This window comes from Perognathus longimembris, chromosome 15 (genome assembly GCF_023159225.1).
Source record: "Perognathus longimembris pacificus isolate PPM17 chromosome 15, ASM2315922v1, whole genome shotgun sequence".
Classification (NCBI taxonomy): Eukaryota; Metazoa; Chordata; class Mammalia; order Rodentia; family Heteromyidae; genus Perognathus; species Perognathus longimembris.
Genome location: NC_063175.1, coordinates 23,332,071 through 23,344,522, shown reverse-complemented (window position 1 = coordinate 23,344,522; position 12,452 = coordinate 23,332,071). Strand labels below are relative to the sequence as shown.

The window sequence follows — 12,452 nt, the reverse complement described above, 5'->3', positions numbered from 1 at the left end:
CAAAGATACTGATTGATCAATTTACTATTATTATCAATAAAAGTATAGTACTAGTACTCTGATAATGTCACTTAGAAACCAAAATGAAGTGAAATTCAAGTTGCTTCCATGTCTTTGAAGTTGAAATATTAGAAAGATAAGGTGGCAGATGAACGATGATTAGAGAGGTAGAAATTTTGTATATGTATGTACACAAAACACACACAAACACCTGAAGAAAAGAAAGAAAAGAAAGTAAGCAGGTAAAAAAAAATACTTTGTTTTTTTCCAAGGGTTATCTGGCTCTCTGAGATCCATGGTAAAGATGGAGGTTAGTCTATATACCTCTAAAGTCTAAGTTCCTCCTGCTAAGTCATTCTGTTTCATATGGAAACATGACCAAGAAAATCTTGTATTTGGGTGGATTTTACATAATGGCATTTTCCTTCTTATAACCAATAAGCAGGAATCCTTGCTATATTAGCACTTAAATCAGAAATGACTTTGAAATTATTTTATACTCTTAGTAAAGACACTTTTAAATGATTAACCAGTTTCACATTCTAAATAAATATGGCATACTCATAAATATTGTATTAAAAAGGCTAAAACTGGCAATAGTAGTGAGAAGAGTTTTAGATTTGTTTCTACATATCTACTAGCATTCCATTCCATTCCATTCCAAGTGCTTATGAAATAAACAGAATTAAACCCCTCTCTCCAGGGCTGGGATGTAGCTTAGTGGCAAAGTACTTGCCTGGCAAGTGCAACATCCCAGGTCTGATCCCCAGTTACCAAAAAAGAAAAGAAAAAAATACAAAAAACCAAAACTCTGTCTCCTGCCAGGTGGTGGTGGCTCACACCTGTAATCCTACCTACTCAAGAGGCTGAGATCTGAGGATCGTGGTTTGAAGCCAACCCAGGCAGGAAAGTCTATAAGATTCTTTTTTTTAATTAAATTTTATTGATAAGGTGCTGTGCAAAGGGGGTACAGTTATATAATAAGGCAGTGAATACATTTCTTGTGATATCTTATACCCTCATTTTTCTTTCCCTTCCTTAGATCAGGTGGGCATATATACAATATTTAGTGTACCAAAATCATATAAAGTAACCACATAGGGCATAAAATTCTTATTTCCCATAAACTATAGTACTCCGAAAAAGCCAAAAGTGGCACTGTGGCTCAAGTAGTAGAGCACTAGTTTTGAGCCAAAGAAGCTCAGAGACAGCACTCAGGCCCAGAGTTCAAGCCCCAGAAATGGTACAATAAATACATAAAAATCCTATACCCTTCAACTCTTCTAGTTAAAATCCGAAGTATATAAATGCAACATATTCTCAACAAAAATTGCCAAATGTCTTACCATTATCATCTAAATGAAACTAAATTGGCATTAAAAATCCAAGGATGTTAGCATTGTATTCTCTGGAGATTGTTATCCCTCTGCATTGCATGTGCATGGTAATTTTCCTTGTCATGAGCCTATGCCTTCTTCATAGTGCATTTTGCCAAAGAAACATCGGACATAAATGAACATTCTCAGGTATCCTAGCAACAGGATGTGATTAATAATACCTCTCAGAGCTGGGCAGATAAAATGCCTGAGAGTAAACGCAAACTCAGAATTGGCTATTGAGAAATTGGTATTTCAGTGAGGCCTGCTTGATAAGATTCCATGACAGACTTCATTATACAGGTTGGAAGCCAGTAAAATAGAATATATTTTAAAGAGCAAACTGTATCTGGCCGTGAAAGTAAAGTTTATATGTGTACACTGTGCATGAAATATATGCATAGGCCACATGTGTATGTTTATTGGTGTACACATACACAGACCTATGTATGAGTGATTTCTCTTACCTCAGAAGTTATAAGAGATGCTGAGGTGGCAGCCTAATACAAATGTCATTACCACTCATTATTGGTAAGTGGCTTACAACTCTATTGATGAAACAGCAATAATGCATTTGGGTGGATTTTACATAATGATATTTTCTTAAATTGCTATTTATATATCTATGATGTTAAAATATCAAAAACAATCACTGTGATTAAGAGACTACTTCTGTAGTATAGTACTGAAATGTGCCATAAATTAATATATATTTCATGTTTCTCAATGGAACAATATCAACAGCCTCAAGTCTGAAAGAGCTTTTGTAAATATCAAGACTCCATTTATATAAATAATCATGCAGCCTGGAATTTTAGTGTTCAATTAGAAACATTTTTTCTCATATAAGAAAAAAAAGCTTTACCCCCACAAATTCATTTTTATGAGATTATGATGGATTTTCATTCATCACAGGTAGAGCTCTACATCTCTATTTAAACAGAAATAAAATGCAAACCATATTTTAATGTTCTGCTTTTACACTAGAATCTATGATAAAATAGATCACATCTAGGACAGAAGGCATGCTCATTACTTTGAAAGCCTATCTGTTATTTTATCACTCACTTTTCTCATAGAATAGTTTTCTAGGTTATCAGTTGTAATATAAATACAGGCTAAAAGCTTTGTGCTAGTTGCACTTCCACTAAATTTTAGCAGTACTAAAATTTCTTTCATGTTCTCTAGCATCTTGAGATGGGTTAGAGCATGACACAGATCTTAATGCCAGTCCCACTCCAAGTTTCTTTGTTTGGTGCTTGGTGTTTTACCAGGAGGCAGAAAGACAGGATTCAAAGTGACTAAATATGAAACATGTAAAGAGTAATTCCATGCTCCATTCTTCAGGCATTTGGGGGCTAGAAGTACTGGCCCAGAGACAGAGGTTTCCCAGAGCACTGCTGTCTGTATTAAGCTCTAAAGGATGGATATGGTTTTGACAGACAAGAAAGACAGGGTGCGCCTCTAGGAAGCAGAAACAGTACAAGTGAGGAGCTGGAGTGAGAGGTACACTTTTTGACATAATGGTTAAATGTTCTGGATGCTACTTGAGAGGTGACAGCAGAAAATTGTTTGTGGCCAAATCAGAGTCATTAGTTTTACAAGAAAGAATGGAAATGTTGATCATTAGCATGTATGGAAAAACCACCGAAACCAGTTGAGAGTCTATAGAAAGTAGATCCCCCAAGGAAAGAAATCCTATTCACACATCAGGGTGAGAAAGAAGAGAGACTTGAAAGGTCTGCTAGAAGGAAAAGCAGAGGCTGAGCCAAAGGGAGGGTGCTGTTGAACTTTCCTGTTGGGGTACCTAAGCAGACAACAGGAGCCAGAATGAGAAGCACTATAGACAAAGAGAAAGATTTCACCTGTTGGTATGTGAATAGAAAATATAGGGATAATTCTTTAAAATGATTAAGTCAAAGCCCAACAAAATAAGTACCAAGAAATGGGTACTTTCAAGAGGGGGACGGTAGAGCCAAGGGGAAATAGAAGAATAAGGGAGAAGGGGAAAGAATGTGGGCAATAATTCATTTTATATACCACAGAATTGAGGACTATAAGGGAAAGGGTGGGTCAAAGGGGGTGAAGCTGTTGAAATGATAACACAGATCAAGATACATTGTACGCAAAAACAGCTTTCTTAAAGGGCAGGAAAAAAACAATGCATAATCTAAAATCAAGATAAGTAAGGGAAGGGTAGGTTGGAAGGAGTGGGTGATAATGTTGAAAGGGGTGAGATTGATCAAGATGGATGCACTGTATTCATAAACTGCTTTGGTGAGTGACAACTTTCTTTGTACAACTATGTAGAGACAATCAAAATATTTTAAAAGAAAATATAGGTAGAGATTTCTGGCAGAAACCTAAAGTAAAACCTAAGTAGGTTCTGAAGTTAAAGATGTAAGTCCCATGCTTATGTCTTACTGTGGAAGTGAATGTAAAAAGAATGTGTTAAGATAATCCATAAAGAGTGAGATAGAGAAAGTGAGAAGAAATGCCAATTGATAGAACTATGACATGACATTCATATGTTTTATATAGCACTTTAGTTCATATAACACAAGAGCCAAGCATTGTTTAAAGTCTACCCCTCCCCATCAAAAAAACCCTTCAACAGGTTTTCTAATTTTGCTTCTGAAACATTGGAATGACAAATGTCATGTTAACTTTTTTGTCTATTTCTGACCATTTCTAACTCACAAAATCAAATTATTTAATCCCTGAGGCATTCCAGAGAAGGGTGCTCTGACAGAGACAAAGACAGGAAAATCCATCTTAATACAAATTAAAGACTGTCCAAAAAGACTGTTTTTCTGTAAATATTTTGTTACATTGAGCTTTGAATACTCATTTTTTGAATTTCAAGAAAATATTTGTGTCGGGTGTATAATAAAACAGTAAACAATGGATCACCCATTAGAAAATGAGGAGTTTCCCCATCATGTGTGGAAATGAATGAGACTTTTAAATTGACTATCCAACCCATTTATCTGTTTGAGTCATTGAAACAAATTGCAACAAATTCTCTGGAAATCACCCAAATGAACAGAATTAATCAGGGAACCAGTTGAATTAATCCTACCCTTTCAACGGCTACATGCAGAAAAACTGCATTTTTTTTGCTGTATATTTTAGGATTATTTGGGAATTTTTCCGCCTTTAGTATATCTTAGCATCTTTTTAAAAGATGTGAATGGCCACCTGTAGCTTCTATGTGTTTCCATAACTAGCAACCACTGGGAGAACTTGGTAGATGGCAATTAAATGAGAGATAGAAAAATGATCATTGTCTACACATGTCAGCCACCTGCACAGTGGTGCAGGTGTGTTCTACATGACATTTCCCTTATGTAAAGTGCCATACCTAAGCCTTTAAGCAGGTATTAATAGTCCCATAAGTTAATTCTTAAGCAGAAAACCCTACGTGCTTCTGCTTAAGAATTAGCCTATCTCCTCATTTGATGCTGCAAGGTCTCATGAATGAAAAGTCCTGTTCTCAGCCTCAGCCTCCTTATTACCCACCTACTCTTGAGGCCTTCACTATCTCTTTCATGTCCTCTAGCTCCTCTCTTCCAAAGCTCCTGCCACACAGGCCAGTAACCACCACGTGAGCTCATTGGCACAGGAGACTGTAGGAGCTCCCACTACAAATACCCTGAAACTTTATTAGTGGTATTCAGCTCTATACTTGATTGAGCCCGTTGGATTTCTGCCTCTTCTCACACCTACTTTGCCAAACAGAAATGGCATTTTTGTTATCTGGCTATTGGTTTTAGCCTACTCATCTATCTTGTCTGCCTTTATGGTTCCCATTGAACCCCTCGATTCACCCATCTGCTCAAGGTGAAAATTTTCTACATTTATGGTTTCAACTCTGATCTCTCTCAAGCTCCATGTGTCCATCACATTTCAGGTTCAGTGAATCTAAACAAAGTCCCCCATTTCCACATCCCATCGCCATTTATCATTGCCTCATAAAACATGACTATGCACAAAGCTTATCTAGGCAATTTTGACCTCTCTTTTTCCTTGGCCACTCACATTTTATAAATCATTGATTTCTGTTACTTTGACCTCCCCACTGTCTGTGGCATCCACCCCTTTCTTCCTCACCATTCCCAGTGCCATGGTCCAGCCCATGTTTGCAATACCTACTGCCTATATTCTAGGATAATCCTCTTCCTAGGCACTATGTGTGTTTAGGTTTCTAAAGTAAGTTCTGAACAGGTCTACTTGCTCTATTTTCCTTGTCTACTTAGCACACTGTATTCTGTTTGCCAAGAGTCAAATGACCTAAATCCCATGTACATCTCATGATCTAAATCAAATACCAGTTTCTCTGTAAATTCACGGGCACTCCCTCTTTTTTCAATAATAATTGAATCACCCTCCCATATCTTTAAACATTTGGCATATGCTAGCATATGTATTACTTCATAAAATACTGTCTATGCTTTCTATCTTTCAAATAGATTAAAAGAGCTCATGGTCTAATTTTATTTACTTGCCTCCTCTGTAGTGCTATTCATGGGAATTTGTAATTGAGAGGTTTATTGCTTAGTAAACAACTCTTAGTAACAAGATTTAAAAAACCTAACACCATAATTATTGCACACTTTATAAGGCTTTTATTTTATGAATGTATTTGAAGGCATTTTCCCTCCTTGTCATCTGTACATCTATCTATATATCTCTATAGTCTATAGGCTATCTCTATAGTCACGTTAGACATAACTGAAATAATGGTTGTATTTGGAAAAGGCTATAAATTAGGCTTTCACCTTAATTACAGTATATTCTCCTGAATCCACACTGCAACTTATCTGCCACTTCTCATTTCAGGGAGAGTGGATAAGAACAAAGAAAAAAAATCAACATCAAGTAAGATTTGGTCTAATTAGGCTCCAGCTTAATTTTGTGTTTTCATTCCTATCTTTGAAAGGACACTCAGAACATCCAGATATTGCCATTAATCACAGAGAAATTGTGTGTATGTATGTTTGTGTAACTGTGTGTCTTCCCAAACCTCCACTAGCCCACAATTCTTATTACAGTGGGACTCCCACCCCTATCTTCTTTCAACTCACTTTTTGTGTCTATGGTTGGAAAAAAGATGTTATGCATGTTTCCCTACAGCAAGTATAGTAAATAGAAGACAAAGTCCAGTTTAATCAAAAAGGAGTAACAGTCTACATCCTTGTCTCCTTTCTCCATCCTAATTTTAGGGACCATTCACACAAGTGAATAAGTTATTTATCCCTGCAACATCCCTGTTAAATCTTACCATTTGCATTCTACTCATTGATCTCCTAAAGCTCAATTTTGAGTACATAAATGGTGAAAATAAAGGTCTGGTCTCTTGTAGTCTATTACTCTGTTCATATCATACAGGATTCTGTTTTCTACAGGCCAGTAATAACTCATAGTGAATATGTAGAACATGGTATCTCGCTTTTCATCCTCTAAAAAAAACCAAAAACATGACTCTTGCTGCTGTATTGGAAATTCATACCCTATTCATGAAACATGGCCAGAAAAAACAAAATGAAATTTGTCTAAATGACTTGGTATAGATCATTAAACACATATACGGCATGATAATAATAAATGGGTAAAAAATGAAGAGTTAAGTTCCTGATTTCACCTATTATATACCCTTGATTTTTCACTGATGCAGTTTCTTCACCTGAAACAGAGGAAAAATGATCAATATTTTCCACCAATTTCCTACTGAGTTTGAAGTACATTTATTGAAGAGATCCCTTTTTTAAAAAACTTTTTTTATTATTTTATTTTATTTTATTGTGAAAGTGATGTAAAACAGGGTTACATCTGTAACCCTGTGACTACATTTCTTATCAAACTTGTTACCTCCTCCCTCATTTTTCTTTCCCCTTCCTTCCTCCCTCCCCAATCTTTCCCCCGTGAGTTGTACAGTATACAACATATTGTCTTGTAAGGATTGCTGTTGCATTAGTTCACCTCTTACCCTTTGGCTCATCATGTTGATGTTCCCCTTTACTTCCCTAGTTCCAGTAAACATCTATACAAAAAATAAATACAATACCCAGGGAACCATAATCAGATACAGTGACATCAGAGTTAAAACTATAGGGAAGAAAAACAAACGAAAAAGGCATAATTTCCCATAGCACATTGAAAATAACAACAGCAATGATAAACCAGTTATTTATATAACTTGTAGTTCATTTTGCTTAGAATCATCTTCTATTATCATATGTACATAGCTATTGATCTATTATGATCATCCACTAGGCCTATCTTAGGAATATACTAATTATTACCAGTGAAGGAAACCATAGTCTATGTTTCTTTTGGTCTGGCTCACTTCATCACAGCACAATTTACCATCACTGAAATATGGAACCAACCCAGACACCCCTCAGTAGATAGATAAATGGATCAAGAAAATATAGTACATATACACAGTGGAATTCTATGCTTCTGTCAGAAAGAATGTCATTGTCCCATTCATAAGAAAATGGAAAGACTTGAAAAACATCCTTTTGAGTTCGGGGAATTCTTGGTACTAAATAACAACATAGAATAAAATACAAAGAATAAATTCTTACAAAGAATATTGCTCCATTAATTACTGTTTACAAAAATTCTTTGTCATAAGTTTTCCTTAGACTATGAAGATATCATCTGGCAAATGCATATTGTTCCAATGTTTTTTTTTTTTTTTTTTTTTTTTTTGGCCAGTCCTGGGCCTTGGACTCAGGGCCTGAGCACTGTCCCTGGCTTCTTCCCGCTCAAGGCTAGCACTCTGCCACTTGAGCCACAGCGCCACTTCTGGCCGTTTTCTGTATATGTGGTGCTGGGGAATCGAACCTACGGCCTCGTGTATCTGAGGCAGGCACTCTTGCCACTAGGCTATATCCCCAGCCCTGTTCCAATGTTTTCAACAAGGCATATTCTTTCAAATTCAGTTAAGTATTAAGAAGAGTGATCCTAATGGAACAGAAAAATGGAATAATCAGTAAAGACCATATTGAGTATTCTAAAATAAAATTGAAAACTTTTCATTTATGGCATTAAACATCTTTAAAGTTAGAGATTATTTGCTCCACTGTATAATTTGCAAAAAATTACCAATAGAGAGCATTGTTGTTGTTTTCTCAACTTAAAGGTGAAGTATATTATTGGTGGTTTAGCAAATGGTAGAACATCTGCTCTGCAAATTTCCTCCCTAGATGCCTACTTTTAGACTAGATTTTCTGCTTCCTGAAAATGTTCTGAAAGACCAACAGCACCTCCACTTTAAAACATTCTAACACTCATTGGACATGTGTGTGAAATATAACTAAGTAAATACTGAAAAAAATCTTCCCCCTGTGTATAACACATATAGCTTTTTCTATGTAACTTATTGAATGTAAGTTTTCAAGACAATGCAGGTTTTATATGATTTTCTGCTAAGTCATTTCTGGTTTTTTAGTTATATTGTTTTTTGCTTTAGTTCTTATCACTTATCCAAAAGGAAGCTCTCAAAAACAAGAGTGAAAAGGGCCTAATGTATCTTATTTGTAATTACAATTTTAGTGGCCACTATTAAGCCTGTAAGATAGAAGTAAAGATGAATTTGGGTATGCTGACATTTTCAAAAGTCCACTAATTTGGGGAATTCAATATTTTGTAATACTATGGGCATTTCATTCTTACTTTGACAACCATTATTTAAATGAAAATAATTGTAATCTAAACTCATTTCTAACATATGAAAACCATTACATTTACACCATCTCATTTGATACCACAAGGGGTACAGAGAATGAATTTGAGGCATTTATAAGTTGATTCATTAAATTTGGTAAATGTTTGTGTGATCCATATCTCCACATCTTTGATATGAAGATGTAAGAACCAATGAAATATGAGGTGAATATCCTCATTTATTCACTTTCAGTTCAGAAAGAAAAGCAAGAACTGGTGTTCCTATCAGTGAATAATGCCTCCTAAAGAGTTATACACAAGGTGTCATGAGGAATTCAGAGAGGGCTTCCAGGAAGAAGTGAAATTTGCACCAATCCATGATGAAAGAAGTAGCAGTTTACCAGATAGAAAAATGACTGATTGTCCCAGGACATAAAGCAAGAAAATGCATGGCATATTGATAGAACGGCTGGAAAGTAATACACACTGAACACATTCATAAACAGGTAAATGTCAGAAGTGATAGCTAAAAAAGGAAACATGATCCAGAATCTATGAGAACCACTTAGGCCCATCTGTGAGGTGTGAACTTCATTCAATAGATTCTGAAAGATTCTGTCATATTAGTTACAGGATCCATTTTCCTTTCCCCATCATCCATATGAAAGTATGAATTGGGGACTTGATAGGAGTCAAGGAACTGAGAGGAATATTCTTTTAATTATCTTTGAATGAAAGAATTTAATTCTTCAATGCTCACTAAGACAAGAACATTAGAAAGGTAATCGAATAAATGGACAGGTATACGTACAAGGTAGAATCGACCTGTATGGTTGGATATTAGATAAGGGATATGACTCCTGTGTGTCCATCCTAAAATATGAGATGAATGTGCAACTGGATAATGCATCCCTAAAATCTAAGCCTAGAGTGTCTTCAAAAGTGGTGTCGCCAACCATTTGGCTAGCCAGAAGTAATAGAATTAAATTCTGAATCCACACCTGTGGTCCAGCTCCATTTTGAGATTAGCAGGGAGACTAGTGAGTTAATTAATATTTACATCAGTTATAGTAAGGGATATGAATGTACAGTTGTTGAAACTGTTGTATAGCAAGTGGGAATACAGACATGACACTCTGTAACTCCAGAGATCTGAGATTCAGCTTGCCTTTATATTTTATTGTATTGTAAAGATGTGGTACAGAGGAGTTATAGTTACTTAAGTAAGGTAATAAGTACATGGGTTTTTGAACAATGTTACTCCTCTCTCTTTTTCTCCCTTTCCCTCCCCTGACTCTCCTCTTCCCCAAACTCTAAAGTTCATCTTCAACATAGTGTCTAGTGAGTATCACTGTTGCATTGGTTCACCCTTTGTCTTCTATACAAGACAAAGGGTACGTAGTTACAAACAGTGACTGTGGGGAATAAACCAGAAGAGAAAAAAAAGACAAAAGAAATAACTGCAAAAGTACACTAAAAAAGAAAAGAAACAGAAAAAAAATCACAACAAGCCCTAATTTCCATACACTGGAGATCATTTTGATTAGCATCATATCATTGGTCATATGTACATAGCTATTGAGCTATTGTGAACGTCTGCTAGGACTATCCTAGACATATATTATTACAAATGAGGAAAACCATGGATCTTATGTTTCTTTGTGTCTGGCTTATTTCACTTAATATGATTTTCCCCCAAGTCTTTCCCTTTCCTTATGAATGGGGCAATGCCATTCTTTCTGATGGAAGCATAGAATTCCATTGTGTATGTATACCTTAACCTTTTCTTAAAGCCATTCATACCTGGATCAAAATTGAAACTGTGGTTACTGTGAGCATGATCAAAATGAATGATAGAAAAAAAGAGATCAGAATAAATTCATGGAAAATCACATACATTAACAAAAGCATAAGAGAAACCAAACACTGAGAGCCTTAAAAAGATCAGTGTAGGGGCTGGGGATATAGCCTAGTGGCAAGAGTGCCTGCCTCGGATACACGAGGCCCTAGGTTCGATTCCCCAGCACCACATATACAGAAAACGGCCAGAAGCGGCGCTGTGGCTCAAGTGGCAGAGTGCTAGCCTTGAGCGGGAAGAAGCCAGGGTCAGTGCTCAGGCCCTGAGTCCAAGGCCCAGGACTGGCAAAAAAAAAAAAAGATCAGTGTAACCTGACCTATGAGAACAGGAAGTCTTCTGTCTTAGAGAAAAAGAGAATTTGAAGAGGATGCTGTCAAGTTCCACATATGGAGCAGAGAATCACTGGAAAATTATATTGGAGTGGAGCATATCTAATGGCACAGAAATTATCTTTTTAGGAATTCTGTAAGTGGAAACCTGGCAGTGGCTGTTAATAAATGAGCATGAAATCAATGTTGAATTTTCAAAGATTTGGTGAAGGAAAAGGGAAAAGGAAAGAAAGAAGAGTTGAGGGGAAGAGGGGTCTTAGTCATCAGTCAGGACATTGATATTTATTAATTCTTTCAGACTCTGCACTCATTTTACTTCTATTTTACCCTTACTTGTGGTCAACATTTAGGGTCAACATTTTAAAAATTAGGAACTTGAGGTCACATACTTTTAACTAAAAGGACAGGTTCTAGGCAGTGAGTTACTAAAGGAGCTTATTTACATGTGGAAAGATATCCAGTAGAACTCGCTTTACTTACCCTGTCCCCTCCTTCATATTCACTGAGGCAATAAAGGCAGCTTCAGAATGACCGTGGTGGGAGTATTTACACCGTGGATACTGGTAAGATGACAAACCAGGAATTTGCTCAGTTTTGAAAATGACCTATGTACCACATTTCCCACAGCCCAGTGTGAAATGGTCAGATAATAGAGTTGAGTTTTGAACCCATATGTGTAATCTATATGCAGACTACTACAAGCACAAGATAGAAAAAGAGAAGTTATTCTTTTCTCACACTCTATACCCAAAGGACCCAGATCATTATAAACCATGTCTTGTGTTTATCCATCATCTACTACTAAGCTACCAATTTTCTGCTTTGGCCTCCCAGGCAATCCATCCCCAGCCGTTTGCTTTTCAAAGCAGCTTTCCTGAAGAAGTAGCTCTCTGAACTGTGTTAATGAGTTCTATTTTTAAAAATATCCAATCTTCTCAGGGTGTGTGATTTCAGAATGGCATTTATTATTGACTGAAATAAAATCTCCTCAATTGATTTTTCCATAACAAAATGGAAGACATACATGTGGGTTATTGGTTCAAAAAAGTTCCTGAAGCCTTTATTTTTTAAACAAACTTCATTTTCCAGACAGTTGAGTTTATCATACAGAATGAACCACAACACAGTGGTGCTGCCTTACTTTGAGAATATCTTAAATTTCATCATACAACAGTATATTTGAAGAGAAGGTATATGCAAACTAAACAAACA

At 36.1% G+C, this 12,452-nt stretch overlaps 1 protein-coding gene across 4 annotated transcripts in view; it reads left to right on the top strand.

Annotated features, from left to right (window-relative positions):
• Chst9 (carbohydrate sulfotransferase 9) overlaps positions 1–12,452 on the top strand; it is a 232,729-nt gene that overhangs the window by 103,483 nt on the left and 116,794 nt on the right. For 3 of the 4 annotated variants that reach the window (XM_048363248.1, XM_048363247.1, XM_048363249.1), the window contains exon 3: positions 6,219–6,257. The exons of the other annotated variant lie outside the window; for it this stretch is intronic. In XM_048363248.1, the coding sequence (XP_048219205.1) occupies positions 6,219–6,257 (39 nt within the window). The remainder of the gene's footprint in view (positions 1–6,218; positions 6,258–12,452) is intronic. 4 annotated transcript variants of the gene reach the window in all.